Below are 21,522 nucleotides of genomic sequence, written 5' to 3' on the forward strand. Positions count from 1 at the left end.
TGGAGTTGTGAGTGAACCCAAGAAAAATATAGGGAGGAAAAGTGTTGGACGGAAGAATGTTGGGCATACAAAATACAACTCTTTTGAGAAACAACTTTTGCAATTACGATTCTCAAGAGATGTTAGGAGAATATTTTCCAAATCTCACTAGGAGGTGTCCTAGTAGCGAGTATTCCCGTTCTTACCCTCGCATGTGTCGCTATAGTAGCATGGGTTGCTAGATCTTTAATGCTTGGGCTGTAAGAAAGTTTTTTCGGTTTGCGAAAAATTTTTGTTTTTACTTTCAATAGTGGGTTGGAGCGAGATATAGAGTATGATACTCGTGAGATAAAACCAAGAGAAATTGAGTTTTTGGTGTGTATACGTTCTCGTATACTTCCAGTATGGGTGAATAATGAAATTGCTTTAGCGCCATATTCCCCAATAGGTTTGCTCGGTTTTTAGGATATGACCAGAGCGTCCCTTATAATAGGCTATCTTTCAACATTGTGGATCAGTCAGGTCGCACTCTTGCTGACTTGGGACAGACTTGGATACGTTTTCTCTCTCGAGGCACAGGGGCTTGTTTTATAATCCCACAAAAGAACCGCTTTATATATACCACTTCCACATATGTCGGATGGTGGAGTCATTGTTTAAATTTGTAGGGGAGTTTGTGGGTTTTGTTTTTGTTAGGTTGGTCTTGGGGGTGGTCTTTCTTTTTTCCTTGGGGTGATATCACCTTCTTGTATTTCTTTCTTCTTCTTTAATGAATTTTTCTTTTTTATTTATCTTCAAAAAAAATATAGTTTTATAAGTACAGGTTCTGGATGACTCCAAGAGGTAGTAGGAAGGGATCTTGATGTAGAGGAGTTTGCCATCTTTTGCCTATTCCTGATAGCATTGTTTGTTGGAAAATGCTTAAATTCTTTCAATGATTTCATCCAATGAGTCACTCTAATGGTGATATTTTCAATTATGGCTTCTTTATATTGTATCTTCTCTTTGAAGATCCTAGCATTCCTCTCCTCCCATAGGCACTGAAGATAGCTGGTTATCATGCAACACTGTAATATCTTTCCTCTCTTCCTAGAGGGAGAGAAGAGAGAAGAGCTGAAAATGCTTCCCAAGTCTCTAGGAAAACTCCACGTCACCAAACAAGATAAGGGAAAAATCCTATATCCTCAAAGCAAAGAGATAGGAGATTGCACATTGCACATAAAGAACTACATATAAACTTGAAACATGTTGCCTAAAAGTAACAACTTCTATGCATTGTTTTACACATTTTATGGAAGTTCAGGTCACTTTTACAACTTCTATGCATTGTTTTACACATTTTATGGTGATTCCTTTCTTGTTTATGAATTAAAATTCTAGTTGATGCATGAAAGGGTCTCATCTAATGAAATATATATTTTTCTTCAATCCTTGTTACAGCTTTGCTTGATTTTTTTTTATCTCTCTTGACTGTTGGCGGGAAAGCAAAATTGAGTAATCATTGGTGTTCTCTTTAAGTATGATGTTTAATTGTACCTTACAGTAAGAATTTTCTCATCCAGGACTTTTTCATGATGACTTCGGGCAAACGAAAACGGGAGGACTACCAGCCACATATCCTTCCAAATGGATATATTCCTCAGCAAGATGGATCTGGAGATTCTCTGGATTGTTCTCTTCAAGAAAAGGTCTAACATATTCCTGAAACCTCCTTTTGGTTGACAGGTTCCTTGATATATGAATTTATTTTCACTTAAAACTATTCATGTGAAATTAGCAGTGTTTTGAAAACTGAATCACACTGGACAGTTGAAACAGAAGAAGAATGTGGACACAGTCCTTCTGTCCTGGTCCCAGGTTTTATTTAGTTAGATTGTTCAGACCAATTATAACCGTTGCTTAAACAGGGAAACCAGGGACCACCCAACATTCTACTTCAACATCCAGTTTGGTTCCCAAAGCATTGGAGAAAGATTGCGTTACATCATTTTTTGGAATGTAAAATCCCACTTCTATAAGGGGCCTTGTGATGCTTATTTCAAGTTGTTCGGTTTTGTGTGCTCTTTTGTGCAATAGCTGGATCTTGTTTCTGTTGTCAACAACAGAATGCATCATGCTAACTGGTCCACTTGCAGAGATAAAGTTGACAGTTGCAAATCAAAACAATTGGTCCTCAAGCAGAGGCTTTCAATGCACTATGGCATAATTTATCAATCTGTTGTAATCACTGTATTATGTGGTGCAGGGGCATTGTGGTCTTTTTGCATCAACTTAAGGTTCTCTTAAATAAATAAGATATGGGAGGTGCCACTCCAAACTTTTGGCTCTCTCAAATCTTTTCTTTCTCTCTTATTCTTCTCTTCTGTTCACGCACTAATCAAGATTACATTGTATCAGAGCACTGTATCCACAACTAGTGTTCTTCATGATCTACATCAGTTTTTTCTGCTTTTTTTTAATCTCTCTTGTGATCTGAAAAATGGGGATTGGTTTTCCTGTTTCTCCTTGGAACTGATTGAAGACTACTAGCCTTTTTTCCCTCTTTTTCATCTTTTGTGGATCTCGAGTCAATGCATTGGTCAGCATAGTTTTCAAGGTGCCAAGGCAAGGCTAGGCGACAGGGGGGGCGCCTAGTCGCCTAGGTGATGGATTTTTTTTATGTAAAAACATAGATCCTAGGGTAGTTCCCTAGGTACCATAACCATATTTTCTTAATAATTATTAATAATTTTCATAAGAAAACTATAAAGTTCATGTTTCGGTATAGAAAATCAACATATTCATGAGAAGGAAAAGAAGAAAAAAAAGAAAATTGAAAAAAATATAGGGGCTGAACCCTTATTTTTGTTATAGGAATATAAGAAAGGAAAAAGTAGAAGGTATGAGAAGAAAATTTGTTGATTAGACAAAATTTTAAGTTCTACATTATAGAACTTCTTATCCTTTGAATAATAAAAGGGTTGATTTTCCTTTCAAAGTTCATTCTGATGTGTTGGGTCCTGCTCTATTAAGTCGGTGCAGTTCTTTTAGTGGTATGTGACTACTCTCAAGCGATGGTAGTTCTGATTAAGCCCACTATTGTTTCATAGCCATATAGGTTGAATTGTGATGGCCAGAAATGTGGCAGATGCATTAAAGTTGCCTGAATGGACCAATGCAATGGTGGAAGAGATGAATGCCCTTTTTTAAACAAAACATGGAAAATAGTATACATTCAAGATGGCAACAAGCTAATTAGGTGTAAGTGGGTTTTCTCAGTGAAGTGCTGGGTGGATCTATAGAAAGGTACAAAGCCATGTTGGTTGCTAAGGGTTTCATGTAGATGCAGGAATTGACTACACCGAGACTTTGTGGTTAAAATCGAATTTCATTAATATATTTTATATATTAAAATATGCTAATTATTAAAAAATATTATATTTGCTAATATATATTATATATAATGAATTTTGTTTAATTTGGTTTTTTGGTTGACCAAATTTTCAATTTTGAAAACCGAAACCCATTTTTTGGTTTTAATTGAATAATGCTCAGCTTTTTCTCCAATGGAAAAGATGAACTCTTTCCATATACTCCTAGCTTTAGTAGCTAACACGGGTTGGTATTTTCATTAGTTAGATATCAGGAATGCCTTCATAAATGGTGACTTCGAGGAGGAATTTATATGGTACACTGCTTGGATTCCATGCTCAATGTAGTGAAGGAAAAGTGTGTAGGTTGAAGAAACTGCTCTATGATTTAAAATAATCACAGAGAGTGTGGTTTAGTAGATAAACAAGGTAGTGCAGCTTGTGGACTTTAAACAAATAATGCCAGGTACTTTGTACCAATTTTTGTTAAGGAGCAAGAAGAGAATGTTGCGATGCTAATTGTGTATGGTGATGACATTATGCTCGCTGGGAATTGGTAGTTGGAAAGTTAGAGGCTAAAGGAGCTCTTTGGTACTCAATTTGAGGTTTGAGATCTAGGCCCACTAAAACATTTCCTAGGGATTGAAGTTGCTAGATCTGATGAGGGTTTTATTGTTTCCCAAAGGAAATACATCGTAGATCTTCTTCAGGGTGCAAGAAAACTAGGGTGTAAGATGCCCCTATTGAACAAAACCACAGACTTGGGTAAGCTAGTAGTGTGACGATTTCTCATGTAAAATAGTTCTACAAGCTTGTAGGTAGGCTTCTTTGTCTTTCTATGTCCAGACCAGATATAGCCTGTGTTGTTGGAATTCTAAGCCAATGCATGCATGCACTCAAGGAGGCACTTTCACTACAACTGAGTCCTCAAATACTTGAAAAGGCACCTGGTAGAGGTATCCTATTCTTTAGACATGACCATTTGAGAGTTGAAGCATACAAACATGTAGACTGGGCTGGCTCCATAGATGACAGGAGATTTACCTTGGGGTATTGCACTTTTGTAGGAGGCAACCTTGTGACCTGGCATAGCAGAAAAGCAAACAGTAAATGCCAGATCAAGTGCTGAGGTAGAGTATTGGGCTATGGTGCATGGTGTGGCTGAATTTATGTGGGTGAAAATTGTCCTTCAGGAGTTGGGATTCCCAGTGAGTCGGTGACCAGCCTAATGTCATTCCACTGTGACAACAATGTGGCTATATATAATGTAGAGAACAGTGATGTGGGCCCCACAGCTGTGGTCCCACTCTGTCCGTAGGGTAGAATGTATCTAGTCACAGCTGTGGTTATTTTTCTGTTCTGTTATTTCTAGTTTCAGTTTTATATTGTTTGTTATTTGTTAGCAGTTATGATGTAAACACCAAGGGCAGATATGTCCTTTCATGTAACTAGCATAACCTATATATATTAACTTAAAGTGGTGGCTGCAGAAGATTGACATTCTGTTCTTCTCCTAAAATTCTGTGTTCTATTGTTCTCCCATCACTCTTCCTTCTACATCTTCTTCACATTCTCTTCTTATCGAACCTGAAATCTCTTAGTGATCAAGACTGAATAGCAGTCTTGACAACCTACATATAACAAATTAGGAATGCTAGATATATAACCCAACTTGAGGGGGTGTGTTGTAATTATTACTATATTACGTGACAAAGGGGCATTGTGGTCTTTTTGCATCACCTTAAGGTTCTCTTATATAAATAAGATGTGGGAGCCACCACTCCAAACTTTTGTCTCTAACAAATCTTTTCTTTCTTTCTCTCTTTCTCTTCTGTTCATGCACTGATCAGATTATACAATCTACTGAGCAATGCCTCACTTTTTTTTCTCAAATGCAAATTTGCAAGATAAAGCAAAATTGGATAACTAAAGTCATCATGGGATTACATCATGGTCTGGAATCATTATGAACTTAATCTGATTAAGTTGGATACGAATGTCAAATATCATAAGTGTGCTTATAATAGTATCCAATCTGGATCCAGTCTGATTCAATTCAATTAAACTGTATCTGACAAAATTACTATATAAACACAGATAACTGTATAAAATTTTGGTTGAAGTATTATATTTTTTGCTAAATGGTTTTAGGTTCAAATATCATGGAAGTCATTTTTAATTTATCACTTTGAAGATATAATATCAAAATCATTTCTATCTTTTTTAGTGAAAATATGTAACATTGAAGTCATTTTTTGGTCGGTTTTATTTACGATACACATCAATATTTAGAGAACTGAACTGTGCATAAAACCAAAAAAGGGAGAGGTTCACGGGTCAGAGGTTCAACCCTGGTTGAACCGTGATGATGTGGCATATACGTATATATACTATGGATCATATAAATACTATATTAATAAATTTGTAAACGTTATTATACTAAAATATGGATGTCAAATTCCTTAATTTTTAAAGCATACGACCAAGGTTCAAGTCTATTAGTTTACATTTTCTTTAAAATACGTGTGTAATAAAGTAGCAAATACAATAGTCATTAATTAACACAAATAAAGAAGTGGACTCATGGTAATTAAGCAATACCTAAAAATAGGAGGCCATGGGTCTACTCTTGTCGCATGCATTTTGAAATTTCATTTATTTAATGAGTTCTTTCACAGATGGGTTTGCTAGGGAAGAGGTGAATAGAAATTCTGTTATCTGCGCTCAGATGTAGTTGTTTTTCTTCTTTTTTGGGTGTCTGGCATCCTTGGGGAGTTAAAATGATTTAGCTACCCTCCTTTGTAAGTTAAATTTATTCTGTTAATGAAATTTCTTGTTATGATAAAAAAAATATTTATTTAATGATCCATGCAATTTCATGAAACCAGGACCAGTTTTCTAGTTAAACCCGCTGATCATCCAGTTTTCATCAGGTTTTTAGCAATTCTGGTTCTTGGGGTGTGACTAAACAGCCAAGGCCCCGGGTCATGGTTCAACTGGTTTCCATCGGCTGGTCTAGTCCGGTTTCCTAAACATTGCAATTATATATAACACAATGGATCAATGAAAATTTCTTGTACATCATTCTTGTATTATAATTAATAAAATTGTAATGTTATCTATAAGTAGCTAGAAGGGACCCAAGCAACATACAGACTGGTGTTAAAAGGACCTCCATGTTCTGTGGTGCTATTACTTTATATGTTGCTTCTGAGAGAGGGACATAATCTTAAAGAAATTTGTTTATTGATTAGTAAAAAATGCTGTCAATGGTTTTAAAATGACTTGAATTGTTGCCTTTGATTATATATTCACAATTTTTATTATAAAAATACAAAAATGATAAACACTGAGGTTCCTTTCAAGCTATGAGGAAAGATAGGACTATCATGGATCAGATCAGATATACCTATATTAAAAATGATTTTTTTAATATTTGAATTCTGACTTTATTCATCAGTTTTAGGTTAAAGTTGGATTAGATATGGAAATTGAACACCATTAATAAAATAATCTAATAAAGCTTGATATATCTATCATAAATGCGATTGCATAGAAATAACTTTTATCAGATTTGAACTTAAAACTCTTTCGTAAATTTACAGCATTCAAATTAACTTTACTCTTAGATATATATTAATTTAATCTTGATATAAGCATGGTTTGCAATTTTGATACCGATGGACATTTTGCCATGTAGAGTTGGAGAAATTTCGGAGATACTTTGCTAATTTCTATAAGATATTTGGAAAGCCTAAGAAATCAAGAAATTTTTATAGAAATGTAGAATTAGTTAATAAACCTTCAGGAAATCATTTGAAGAAAAATAATTACACACTAAGGCCCAAAAAACTATGGGAAAGAATTGTATAAATCAAGTAGGAGAAAATTAAGAAACTATAATAGATATCTTTCTCTTTGCCTCCCTTTTGGTCTTTAGCCATCTTCTGTTTCTTAAATATGTAATTACTTGCCATTTTGATTTTTGCCTTTATTGTTACTATATGTTTTGAATTTTGATTAGATTAAGAATACTCTTTTGTAGGTATATGCAGTTATGATGATTTTAATCAAACATCATAAAGTTTTTAATAATATTCTAAAAATTTAAACCTTAAATATATAGTCTATCAATGAAATCTGAAATATTACCTCCATATTGGCAAAATATCGGGGATATTTGGGAAAAAAAGGTTCCCAGGAGATTTTGTATCACCATCTAGTAAAGTGGGGATATTTTGGGGAAATTTCGCCAGATATTGTTGATATTGCAAACCATGTATACAAGTATTTATTGGATTGGAGTGCATCCATATTTAATTCAATTATAATGGGATATAATTCATATTTCTTTAATCTAATGGTATTTTATTTGGAATTTGGGTGTAGCACTAAGTTCCAACATAGCAGATCCCCCATTTCACAATTCACTTGTGTATCCATTGATTAGCACCTTAATTGATGTTTCTACACATGTAGGTGATGCAAATTACTATTGATATAGGAACTAGGATATACCTTGTTAAATTTAAATCTTGGTCTATGGATCTATGGATTCACACGAGGCTATAGAAGTACAAACATATTCAACCTATTTTTTGGAGATGTCAATGGTTGGGTGTACTCACTAGAACTAAACCAAACTGATTGTACCAGTTCCTTTTTTACATCCGCATGTTGTGTTGGGACCATTTCTTGCTATTCTGAACAGATTAACACACAATCCAATTATGTAATTTATAATATATTTCCTTGTAATCTTTGTCTAAAAAGGTAAGTTTCATAAACAGTATATACAATAATATTAGTTAAAAAACATTTTTTTGTGAACATATAAACAGTTTCTATTTCCTGTCATTTTTATTAAGGTTATATTGTTGAAAATGAATTTCCAAATTGTTATATTATAGGTAACTATAGAATTCAAGTATAATTGAATCTAATCGGGTCAGATTTGATTATCCTGATTAATGATTGGTTTGATATTATAGAACTGATAGGATGTGGTGCAGAATGGTTCTACCTTGTCCTGGATCATTTTATCCAACATTGTAAAATGTGAACATGCAATAATAATTTATCGTACATATGTTTTTTTAATATGATGAATATATAATATGAGAGGCATGCCCAATTTTTCTATATGTTTTATCAAATGTTCTATATTTTTCTATTTTTATTTTTTAATTTAGGATATCACGTTTTGACTTGTTTGACTTGGACAGTTCAACTGTTGACCCACTACATGGAGGTTCAAATTGAATTTTATCATTGTTTTCAACTTGCAGATAAATCAGCCAGTTGGACTAGTCAACCCATCACCTAACCAAGATTCTGAGACTCTCAAGTCCATTTCACCACCAAATTGCTTGTTTGCAAAAAGAAAAAAAAAAAAAAAAAACTGTCTTGGTCAACAACCCAATGACTTGATTGATAAATTGTTGAACTGGTTGATGTGGTCAGTGGGGTTACAGATTAGATTTTTTTTCTGATTTTTTATTGCAATTCCATTATTAATAGTATTAATTCTTATTTTCACTTATTTTTGTTTAACATGATGTATGTATAATATTAGAGATGTACCCGATGTTAGAGTTTTTTTTTTAGGATAGGGTGTAGAGAGGTTTTGGAAAAATTGAGGATGTGGATAAAAAGTTGCATTTCTTTAGGGGGGATAATAGTTTTTCATATTAACAAGAAAATTTTCATTTAAAAGGAAGATAGGATGCAAGCTCAGGTGATGAGGCATCGGCAACACAGTACAAAGACCTGCAATATAACCTCCCAAAAACATCAACACCGCTCTGACATAACAAAGATTATCAATAATCCTGCACAATCCCAGTCTTATCAATCCTACTGCTCACCCAAGCCTAAACAAAACCAGAACCTAATTAAGATGACAAAATCATTCCTGACAACCTGATAAACTGATCCCACCACACTCATATGTTTGTTAAGATATGCAAATGTAAAGGCTTAAATGTAAGAAAGTGTGTTTCATTTGTAGTCTTCAGTCAGTCTTTGGCTGTTTGTACTTCATTTCAAGAGACATTAAAAAGTGGGAGCTTTTTATTGAATTTATGATTTTAATAAGATATCAATTATTGCTTCTGTTAAAAAATTGAATTAATAAGATATTGATTATTATTTCTGTTAAAAATTGAATTAGGATAGAATTCAAATATTAGAATTTATAGCTGAATCCACACTAACATTAAGTGGGAAGCTTCTGGTTTTCAGATCCAATCCAGGATAAGTATTCGACTTATCCATTGAATTCTTATGTACCTTGTTTCAATCCAAATCTGATTTGTTTTCTGCTCCACTTCTATGAGAGGTAGGGAAAGGCCAAAAAATGACAGATTATTTGAGAGTTCACAACTTAGAGGGTATGTTCCTTGACAGAAGGGAATCAACCAGATTCATTTAACTGATCACATATAGCTAGGAATTTGGGATATGGCTCTGTACAGGCAATTCAAGTTGTTTTTTATATTGTGCCATCCTCCTCCCCCTCCCCCCTCTTTATGGGGAGCCTTCCTCTTCTAGGATCATCCTTTCCTGTATTAACATTTCTCATTTTCCTATATGTTTTTTATTTTCTAGTTTGTACTTTTGCCAATGAAAAATGCATAGTTTTATTGGTCTATTGCATAGGAATGGACGTCATCCGTAATTTATTTTTAATATGATTGGCATAGTTGCTGAGGCTCTAATGTTAGGCATGGCCTTGGAATAATTTGTATATGTTCCAAAGTGACATGATATGATAAGTGGAAATCATATCAAGGGTATATTAAAACCATCCTTATGGCAAGGAAGACTAAATTTTATTGATACACTTGTAATATGAAGAAAAAGATGAAAAGATGAGGCTATTCAAGTTGCTTTTTATAAGTGGAAATTGAATACACTTGTAATATGAAGAAAAAAAATGAAAAGATGAGGCATTTTTTAATAATAATTGTCTAAATTATATTGATAAAAGCAACAAAAAAGTTTAGAGTGCAATGTGCTTCATTACATCATCAGTACTCCAGAAGAGGTGGTTAGATTCAGTTGATAACCTCCTTAATATTCAATTACAATCCCCCTTTGTCCCCCAGAACATCTGATTGCTTAATGCCTCTTCTTTTGCCACACCATCTATTAGTCTGTTAGCAAGCCGTGGTACCTTCAATCTTTCCTTTTGTATTTACAATGCTACAATTCTGTGTATGGAATTTATATGATAATAACACACAATGTAATGGTTACAACTTCCTGCAAGAAATAAAAATTAGATAATAGTTATGCAATTTGTAGGAAAAGAAATTGTAACCTTATAATTGGGGGAACATGTAGTGTTTTGAATAGATTACTACTTGGTTACCAAAAAAAATAGATTACTATTCAAGAATCATATTTAGCTGTGAATATCAAGTTGGATTAAATCAGACTATATTTTTACTTCTAATGCATCAGATAGCAAAGGCGATATGTTTATCTAGTTCAGTTTTTTCTCCCTAAAAATGATTGTTAGGTCTTGATAGCTCTGGTTTGTAATGTGGACCTTCTGTATACAATGTCTCCATGGTTCTGGTTTGTATTGAAAGATAAATTTCATATTTTGCTTTTGCTTTATGCTTTTGTGTTCTACCAGAAGTCATGTAGATACTTTTTGCAAGTGAATTTATTTTATGATTTCATTTAGTCAAAAGACCTTTCTGACTTGCACCATTCTGATGGAATGAGTTTTTAACCTTCATGGATATAGGAGATACAGTTCACATGGAGGAGGACTTTAAATGGAGGAGGGCTTTAAATGCTTTAACAGTTCTTCCAAACAACAAGAAATAACCCAGCAAAGGACTGAGAAAAGACTTACAGTAAGAGAGTCTCTGGTTTGAATTATAAACCAGGCCGAACACTTGTTCTCTAAGATGATTTCGAAAACCCTTTTCTCTGATTTCAAATCAGGCCAAACAACTTGTTCTCTGATTCTTCCTGGTCACCGAACCCTTCTCCAAGTGTGTAGAAGCTTGGGCACCCTCCAATGACCTCCAAGAACCAGGCGGATGACTGTAAACTTTCAGCCCTAGAACCTCCTCATGTAGTTGGCTGAACTAGAACCACATGAGGGATATGCCAAGCAATGGCCTGCTCTGATACCAAATTGAAAAACAGTCCTAGAAGTAGGGACTGTGTTGGAAACAAAGAAAACTAGCAAGAGAAGATTAGAGAAGATTAGAGAAGAAGAGAGAGCTGCGGCAAGAAGGGTTAGTGGATGAGGTGTTCGAACTTAACTTCCCTCTAACACTCTAATACTCTTTTATTAAGTTAATCTTTTAGTAATTACAAGAGAGGTCCTTGGTTGGACAAGAAATTACAAAAAGGAACATAAAAGAGTATGGGCCCAGAATAAGGCCCATTACAGAGAAGAACATAAAGATAATATACAGTAACAGCCTATGGGCCATTCGGCCCATCTTCTCTACAAAGTCCTTTTGTTTTATGGATATAGCAATTACTGTGTGGGCTGCTTTTGGGATGGTATTGGATTGAATAACCTGAATACAGGACTGAACTGTAAACTAAATTTGGCATTCCTTTAAATAGAGTAACAGGGGATGAGCAGGATGCACAGGGAGGCAGCTGGGTGGAAAAGTACTTGTATATTTCAGCCACTAAAATGTAAAATCAGAGAGAATCAGTGTGCAGCCAAGGAACAAGCAGAAAAGTACTTCGAACGGTAAGAGAAGTGGAGGGAAGATGGAAAGTGGAAGGAAGAGCCCCTCATAAGCGGCAGCATTGTAGTACGTCAAAAAGTGAACATAAAACATAATAACTCATAAATCAGGCCCATAAAGAAGTAAGATCAAAATATACCGGCCTGTCAATAGGGAAAACTTAAAATGGAATTAAAAAAGAAAATGAGAATTACTATGCAAGGGCTTTTTCTCTAAATTCTCCAATTCTTGATGATCCTGGTTTGCCTAGGGAATCACCATAAAGTTTAGTTTAATGGAGTTCACATAAGGGAATCCAATGATTCAGTATATGCAATCTGTATAGAGAATATCCATTAAAGATAATCATCTATTCTGATTAGCTACTATAATCCCTTTCATATTTACCATGTCTGATCAAATCACTGCATGACAGAGTGTCTTATCTTTATTCTTTGAACTTGTTTCTTCCTTTATAAGAAACACATGCAAAATGTACATTGACAAAGCTGTACCTCTAGCTTTGCAAAATGTACTTTTGCGGAGATTCTGCACATTCTGATGACAGAGAACTCAATGCCAGACAAATGGCTAGAGTGTTAGAATGTGGTTCACTTTCCCTCCATATACCAAGCATAGTGTTGGGTGGTGATATCGGTTATTGCGCTTGATTTTAATATCTTAGTGATAGTGGTAAGGTCTGATCAGGGACTTTGAAGTCAAACAACACAGAATTTATCTCTTAATGATTCTTTCAATCTGTATCATCAGAATGGTGTCTTTTGAGGTTTAACAGTTGACCTAGGGAGTTTGGCTGGGAGTGTGGTGGAGCTTCACACATAGGCAGCAAACATGTGTGACTTACCATTTGCCACTTTTGCAGTCCAGTGATGCATGATAAAATATTTTGTTTTTGAATGTAAAAGGAAAGGATAAAATGATAGAGCTATCATAACTGAATTACAGAGAAATCACTTTCCATGTTTGCACTAAATGTCTCACAGATGAACTGTTAAAATAGATTGCCATTAAGTTGCAGATTCAACTCTGTTGTTTGTGCCTTTCCATGGAGGAAACTGAATCTTATGAAGAACCCAATTGCACAGAACTCATCGAATGAGGCATATGCTGGGACTCTCCATAACAGATTAAAGCTCCAAGAAAGAAAGAAAGCTGATGCTGCAATTGCTTCAATAATTAGAATGAGGCGGCATTCTCTAACCATTCCACAATGTGATGGCTTTGATGATGTTTATGATGATGTAAGTGACAAAGCACTTAAAGTACTTCTAAATGTTTTATTTTACATCCGTTAAATATCTAATACTTTCCTCTCTTTTTTTCTATATAATTTGGTGAAAGGGTGTCCGCACTGAAGATTACAATACACCATCATACTATGGTAAAAGCTAGATGGATTTATTTGTTGTACTTACTGAATGCTCTTTTCTGAGCAAATATTCTGTGATTTCTATTTGTGAATAGCATATTTTGACAGAAAGGATAAGCAAAAATCCTTTTCTTGTTCCAGATCCAATTCCTGGCAATGAAGTTGGAACTCCTAAACCAACAAAAGCTGAAGCATCAGAAGATGAAGAACCACCTCTAAATGAAGACGATGATGATGAAGTTGATGATTTAGAGCAGGGAGATGAGGAGCCTAATACAAACCATCTAGTGTTGGCGCAATTTGAAAAGGTACCAGCAAAAACTTTGCAGCTTACTTTTACAAATCTTAGAACCTAAATTTCAGGTTGTGACCTTTTTGGATCAAATCACCCTGTATAATCTTTTTAATAAATTAATATATGGTACTGATTGTTCAAAGCAGCTATCCTAGTTTCACACTCATCCGTGGTGTTGTATCCTTAATTTTTGAAAGTAGCTCTTTGAAAAGTAATTTTTGTATTTTCTCAGGTAAACAGAACCAAAAGCAAATGGAAATGTACACTCAAGGATGGTATAATGCGTTTGAACAATAAGGATATCTTGTTCACAAAGGTGAGTAATAATTTCCTATCAACCTTTCTAGATCTTACTCTTTCTATTTTTCTTATTTGTTCTATTTCCACTAATCAGTTTTTTTGAAGATCCAAGAAAGGTTGTGAATGGTATCCGATTGTCTGAATTTGAATTCGATCCTATTAAGGGCATTCTGAATTCAATGTGTTTATAGTTGGATTGAACATTATATTGTATCTATTGATAATGTTTATTTTGATGTTGTGTTTTTATTAAATTTCATATAAGTAGTTTCGATTAATTTTCTTCATAAAATATATTATCCAAGTCGTTTTTAGTTCATTTTATTAATACTATAATATTTTGATCATTTTTAGTTTAATTTATTTATACTATTCAATATCCCGTTGCAATCTGAATTTGATTCAAATCTGACATAAATTCGATGGATAAGATCCAATTCAAATTCAAATATAAATGAATTATATTTGGATCTACCTATATCTAATCCAATTCAATTCGTTGCAGCCCTAGATGTAAGTCAAATGAGGACCTAAGTTTTTGAAACCACTTTAATAACCTGTTTCCAATAAAAAGAAAGTAAAAAACAGCAAAAAGTTGGGGATTTATCAAAAGAAATAGAAGAGAGAAGAAGGAAGAAAGATCACAACAAGAAGAGTAAAAGTGGAAGGAGGGAGTAGGAGAAGAGAATATTGTGTCTCTTTACTGTCCCCTTAATCATTTTTAATAAATCTGTAATTAACTGATGGTGTAATTTCATAGATGCCCTTAATAGGGCGGCTGACTTATTAAACACAAAAAAGAATTAAAGGGACCTACATACTTAAGGCCCATTACAAGAAAATACAGCTTAATAAAAGAACAAATAGGAAGAAACAAGTTAGGGACCATTTGACCCAATATTTCTACACTCCCTCTCAAGCTGAGCATAGATGTTGATCATGCCCACCTTGCTTATATCATGCTATAGCTTTGCCTTTGGGATTCCCTTGATCAAGATATTTGCTAATTGTTCCTCAAAGGCAATAAATGGCATGCATATTTCTCCTGATGTTCTTTCTCATATAAAATATCTATCCACCTCAATATGGTTTGTCCTAGCATGCTAAACTGGATTATGAGCAATATTTATGGTCACTTGATTATCACAATATAATATCATTGGTTTATCATAAACAATGCCTAACTCTTGTAGGAGAGATCTAAGGCACAATAACTCTAAAACTCCATGGGCCATTGCCTAGTACTTTGCTTAGCTGATGATCTGGCGATTGCAAACAATTCTTACTTTTCCAAAAAAAAACATTATTCCCTGAAACCATAGCACAATAACCAGTTGCAGACCTCCTATGATTTGGTGAATTGGTCTTTCTGGAGGTGTTGAGAAAATATAGTTTTGGAGAGAAGTGTAGATGGATTGAGGGTTGTTTAAAAATTTGTCATTATTTGGTGTTGATCAATGGGGTAGGTAGTCAAGGATTTCTTTCCAGTGAGTAGAGGTTTAAGACAAGGTGACCCACTTTCACCATTTTTGTTCACCTTAATAGCCAGATGTATTTAGTAGAGTAATTATGATAGTTGACAGGTTGGGTGAAGTAGAGACAACGAAGAGGTAGGGTGGAGCAAGAGTAACCTCAAGTCAATTGCAGTGGAGAGGTAGGGTTTGTTTTTCCCGTCTATGGGTGAGGTAAAGATAGTGGTGGAAGCTTAAGTTATTAGGGATGAAGTTAGTTTGCGAGAGTTTGGTAAGGTTTCTCTTTTGGATGTTTAATTGGTGTCAATGTTGAGGTCAGATATTTCTGAGGGTATAATAATGGGGAAAGAGGTAATTTTCTCAGAATAGTGGGGAAATTGGAAAAAAATCATGGCAGGAAGAAGTAGGGAACAAGAAAAGATGGTCTGTTGAGACTATTTAATTCCTTTTCAAAATCCTCGGTGAAGTATAAGAAGACGAAGAGCACGAATAATGGGCATCTAATTCACATTACCAAAGTTTCTCTAAGTTGAAAGACAGGCTCATAAGTGCAGGACCAAGTAGCAAATTCAAGAGTGTATAGAAGGAAAAAATTTGCTTGCTTAGAGACACTATTGTTGAGAATCTTCTTACTCTTTTTCCAGTTTGTGGTGACAAGGGAGATAAATTGGCAAATATTACTGAAGAATCTTTGGCAAAAGAAGGGGCATTCTTGGGGAAGAGAATGATTTAGAAGAAGTTTAAGAAGCTGAAGAGAAAGAGGAAGGAGTGGAGCTTGATAGAGTTTGTAAAACTGGAAAGTGATGTATGTGGAAAAACTAGTGGAAGCTGGAATCCAAGTTAGCAAGAAGTTGGGTTGATTGGTTCTAGGAGGGGAAGACTACACTAGAAGAGTGTTTCGGGAATTAATATTAGAGTACCCGATGCGTGCTGAAAGTCCAAACTCAGATTGGTGAGAGTTTGAGGCTTTTGTTTGGGGATATGTTTCATTGGTTGAGCATTATTGTTTTTGGATTGGTGGGGATGCAGGCTTTTGAAGCAAGTTGTGGGTTAGTGTCTAAGGGTTAAAAGTTAAAAGTCGTTGTATCTCTTTTTGGGTTCAGGAGTTTGTGGCTTCTCTTTGGTGCTTTTGTTTTTCTTAGTGGGTGATATCTTATGACCTCTATTATACGTTTTTCTTTTTCTTTATAAAATTTATTTTTTATTTATTACCAAAAAAAGGATGGGTATCTTTAAAGGGTAGAGTGTTGGAAGTAATAATGCAATAGTCACACATTTACAATTTGCAAATGGCACAATTATTTTTTGTAAGGGAGTAAATATCTAGAAGGCAAGGAACTTAAAATGGGTGGTGAAGTTATTTGAGTTTATATTGAAGTTGAAAATTAACTTAAAAAAGAGTTGTGGCTGGGGTTAATCTAACAGAGGAGTTGGACTTAATAAATGAATCCTTAGGTTGTTCCATGTATTTCTTGGCCACCGAAATATTTACGTCTTCTACTAAGAGATAACTCTAGTGAAAGTAGGTTTTGGAGCACAATAGTGGAAAGGCCTGTCAAGAGATTGGCAGTTTGGAAGATAAATTACATTTTGCTAGGTAGAATTACATTGATCAAGTCCACATTACAAATCTGCCAACTTATACCTTTAGGTCTTTAAGATTCCCCAAGGGAGGTGTTGACACTAAAGAAGAGGGGCTTCTTGTGGGAACCTCGTGAAGAGAGAAAAGATCATTTTAAGTGGGAAATAGTGTGCAAAAGAAAGGAGCATGGAGGTTTGGGTATAGGAAATCTAGGGAAGAAGAATGTAGCTCTGTTGGTTAAATGATTGTGGAGGTGGCAATTGGAGAGGGAGAGATTATGGCATATTGTAGTGGAAAGTGTTCATGGGAGAGTTGGCAACAAATCGAGAAATGGTCCAAATTTTTATTCATTAAAAAAAAAAAACGGGTGGGATGCTGTTGTTACGCAGTGAGATACTTTGGCTTGTTTGTGGAAAGCCATTCATAGTATGCTATCTCAATTCATAAGCCTTGTTAGGTTGATGTGTGTACTGGAGACAATCCCTTTTGGGAAGATGTTTGGGTTGGTAACTTGGGTCTCAAAGACCTCTTCCCCTCTTTGTGTTCTCTTTATCTACTTAAAAATTAACCTATTCGAAGATTTGTTATTGTCTCTCCCTAAGTTGGTTTAAGTTGGAACTTTGGTTTTAGGAGATTGAGAGATCATGAACTTGAAGATTGTGGGTGACATTCAGCAATCAGTTCTTGAAGATTGTGCAGTAGCTTTGGGTTGCTAATGGTGAATTCCCTTTCACATACTTAGGGTTGCCAATTGGGGCAAAAACTGCGGCACCATCCACTTGGCAACTGGTTTGGGATAGAATTAAGAAAAGGTTGACTGGTTGGAAGGGGAAGCATCTTTTGGAGCTAGGATCACATAAGAGTGTTTTGTCTAATCTTCCGATTTACTACTTATCTATCCTTAAGGCTTTGGCATCAATGACAGAAGAAATTGAAAGGTCACAAAGGGAGTTCTTGTGGAACATAAATGTAGAACAAAGGAAATATCACCTGGTGAGGTGGGAATGGGTTTGTATGGCCAAGAATGATGTGGGTTTGGGAATAAGGAGGGTTAGAACACTTAATCAAGCTTTGTTAGGAAAATGGATTTGGAGGTTTGGGTGGGAAAGGGAGGCACTTTGGAGGAGAGATTTTGCTTGTAAGTATGAGGTGGTGAATTTTGGGTGGAATTCAAGGGAGGCGAAAACTTCATATGGCATAAATGTGTAAAAAGGAATAATGAAATTTCAATCCTTGTTTAAGCCTTTTGTTTCTTGGAGGGTGGGGGGATGGGTCTAGTATCACGTTTGGGGGGGTGAATGGTTTGAAGTGGGGGAACTTTGCGATTTATGTCCAAAGATGTATAGGCTAAGCAGAGAGGGCATGGGTATCTCACAATGTTTAGAAGACCTTTGCTTGATTAGGAGGCAGAAGAATGTGTGCATAGTTGTCAAGTTGTTGCCTAGGCGGCTAGGGGCACCTCGCCCAAATGCCTTGACTTAAGTAACTAGGTGCCTTCTATGCGACTAAGTGCCTGCCTAGGTTTTAAAAATGAAAAGGCGGGCACCTATTATAATATCATTTACGTTTGGGGGGTGAATGGTTTGAAGTGGGGGAACTTTGTGATTTATGTCCAAAAATGTATAGGCTAAGCAGAGAGGGTGTGGGTTTCTCACAATGTTTAGAAGACCTTTGCTTGATTGGGAAGCGGAAGAATGTTTGCATAGTTGTCAAGTTGTTGCCTAGGCGGCTAGGGGCACCTCGCCCAAATGCCTTGACTTTAGTAACTAGGTGCCTTCTATGCGACTAAGCGCCTGCCTAGGTGACAAAAATGAAAAGGTGGGCGCCTATTATAATATCATTTATATTGCTGTATCTTATTAATGTATGTGTTAAAAGATTTTAATATATGATATATATCAATTATACTTTGTTTTAATGTTTTACTATTGAAATTTAAAAGATCAAAGGGTTTTGAGGAGGGAAAAAGAAAGAAAGAAAAATAGAAAGAGGAAAGAAAGAATAGAATTATAAAGAGGTTCTTTTTTTTTTCTATTCTCTCTCTCTCTCTCTAATTAAATAAAACAGAAACTCCATCCTTGTTTTTTCTATTTTAATTTCCATCTTGAATATTTATCATATAAAGTTAATAGCCTTCTTTAGCTGCTATCTAAGAGTTAGTTTTTTATATTATAAAATTCTTATCGCCTAGGTGGGCACCTAGGCGCCCCAGTATCGCCCAGAATCGCCTAGACGCCTTGAAAACTATGAATGTGTGTTTCTGCTGTCTAGACTTGAAGAGGTGGAAATTAATCCTGGGAGCGCTGATGCAAAGTGGTAGAAGAAATGTAAGAATGGCAAAGCCTTGGCTCAAAATCAAGTGTAAAGATCTTGGTTGGAGATATTTGGGCCTTTGGGGTAATCCAATTCCTCCAAGGGTGGAAGCTTTTGCATGGTTGGTGGCAATGGGCAGCATTCTCACTCAAGACCAGTTGAATAAAAGAGGGCACAAATAGCAAACAGGTGTGTTCTATGTGAATCAGAAGAGGATCAGATTTTACATTTGTTGGATTGTGGCTACTCAAGGGCCATTTGGGGATTCAACTTCTCAACTCTTCAAGATGGAGGGGTGGTCACATCGGATGCCTAAAGAAATCTTTGAACTTCGGCTTGTGCTTAATGGATGCAGAAAAGCAAAAATTATGTGGAGTTGCATCCCCTTTGCAGTGTGCTAGGAGCCTTGGAAAGCAAGGAGAAGTTAATGTTCAATCATTGGGACAAAGCTGTTGGACTGGATTTTGATTCTAACAGAATTTGAAGTCTCTCTCTCTCTCTCTCTCTCTCTCTCTCTCTCTCTCTCTCTCTCTATATATATATATATATATATAGTATTTATTTTTTGTTTTGGGTGATGCCTCATCACTCGGACTTCTTGTAACAGGAACTCTCAACTGGCAGATCTGTTTTAGAGTGAGGCTTGGTTTAAGGTGGCCTTAACTGACAATACACTGGTTTTTTCAGTTTCTCTTCATCGTTCAATTCTTGTGTAGTTGCCCTGCATCATTGCCCTCCATGTGATCTTACCTTTCCCCTTTCCACCCAAAATCCATGGTAAAAGAGTTCATGCGCAAAGGACTTCTGCCTAAGTGCTATTTGGAACAAAACTATATGCAGGAGAAGTTATCTTACCATTGAATTTAGTATTTAATTGTGAGATTCTTTATCCTTAAATATACATTAGAAGGGTAGTATAGAATAGGGGCTTGGGATATAAAAATGAAAAACCATGGATATATCCTGTGTATATTGAAGGTTAATTTTTTAATTCTCCCTCTCTCTCTCTCTCTCTCTCTCTCTCTCTCTCTCTCTCTCTCTCTCTCTCTCACTTTCACTCTCTCTTATATATTTATATATATACACACACATGGAGGTGTGACACGTAGGGTTAAGCCTCTTGTGTATAAAGCGCAATAGAGCCATACACTTCATATGCCTACAGGCTGGAAGTGTACACACCCATGCTGGAGGTGTACACCTCAAGGGTCTGTATGGTATGTATGCTTCTAGATTGTGCCTCCAGATGTTGCAATTGCTGTTCAGCGGGCTGTGGAACCAAGCAGTCATAAAATACATGGAACCCACCTCTCACTGTAGGCCCCATTATTCTTTTTGACTGGTGTGGGGTGTTAACATTGGTCCACAGCCTACTACACAGCCATCATGTTCAGCTAATCCAAATTCTATTGGGGGGAGGGGGGTCTGTTGTAATAGATCTAAGCAGATTTTCTTTGTAGAGCATTAAGAACATGGAAAATGGGAAAGGAGTTTGAGCAGCATCTAGGATTCCTATTCGTAATCACTAGAAGTTCGTAAGACCCAACTGATTGGCTGATAATTTATTGCATATTATAGAAAATCTGATCATGACACTTAATTGGTTTTGACTTGGCAGCTTACCTTTGGTAGCACCAAGGATTAACAGATATTACCAATTACAGTTTTAGTTTCCTTAACTAGGTCCTAAGGCCTATTGGAAAATGGGGAGGAAAGGTTTTTTCATTTAAGTTTGAAATATTTATTAACTATTATTTGTCTCATATTATTGTCCTACGATTACGCTTTTTTAGAATGAACCTGAAGCTTGGCATAGATGTAGTATCTTTCTAATTTCTCATGTTTCCCAATGAACATTACAGGCCAATGGGGATTTTGACTTTTAAGGCTGTCGTCAAATTAGCATGCTTAAACTCGGTAGTACTTGATTTTTATTTTAATCTTCTATTCTTTTCATCTTGTTGTATTTTTCAGAACATTCAAGTTTTTTGTACACATTTTGTAGGGCTGCAAAAGAGAAAAAAAAAAACAAAAGAAAGGAACCTGAATTTTGTAATGATATTTGGACATATATTCATAATATTTATTTATATAAAAGTTATTAGGGTAAAATTAACCCTTTTATTATCA

General features: G+C 35.4%; 1 protein-coding gene across 1 annotated transcript in view; it reads left to right on the top strand.

Moving 5' to 3' along the window:
- Positions 1-21,522, top strand: part of LOC148864937 (transcription initiation factor IIA large subunit-like) — a 70,878-nt gene extending 49,356 nt beyond the window's left edge. Inside the window, exons 6-11 of the mRNA XM_088980018.1 lie at positions 1,542-1,667; positions 13,147-13,302; positions 13,403-13,442; positions 13,572-13,738; positions 13,958-14,041; positions 21,255-21,522. Of these exons, the coding sequence (XP_088836144.1) occupies positions 1,542-1,667; positions 13,147-13,302; positions 13,403-13,442; positions 13,572-13,738; positions 13,958-14,041; positions 21,255-21,278 (597 nt within the window). The 3' untranslated portion in view covers positions 21,279-21,522. The remainder of the gene's footprint in view (positions 1-1,541; positions 1,668-13,146; positions 13,303-13,402; positions 13,443-13,571; positions 13,739-13,957; positions 14,042-21,254) is intronic.

Source organism: Nelumbo lutea, chromosome 3, assembly GCF_056320005.1.
Source record: "Nelumbo lutea isolate HS-2025 chromosome 3, American lotus-T2T, whole genome shotgun sequence".
Lineage (NCBI taxonomy): Eukaryota > Viridiplantae > Streptophyta > Magnoliopsida > Proteales > Nelumbonaceae > Nelumbo > Nelumbo lutea.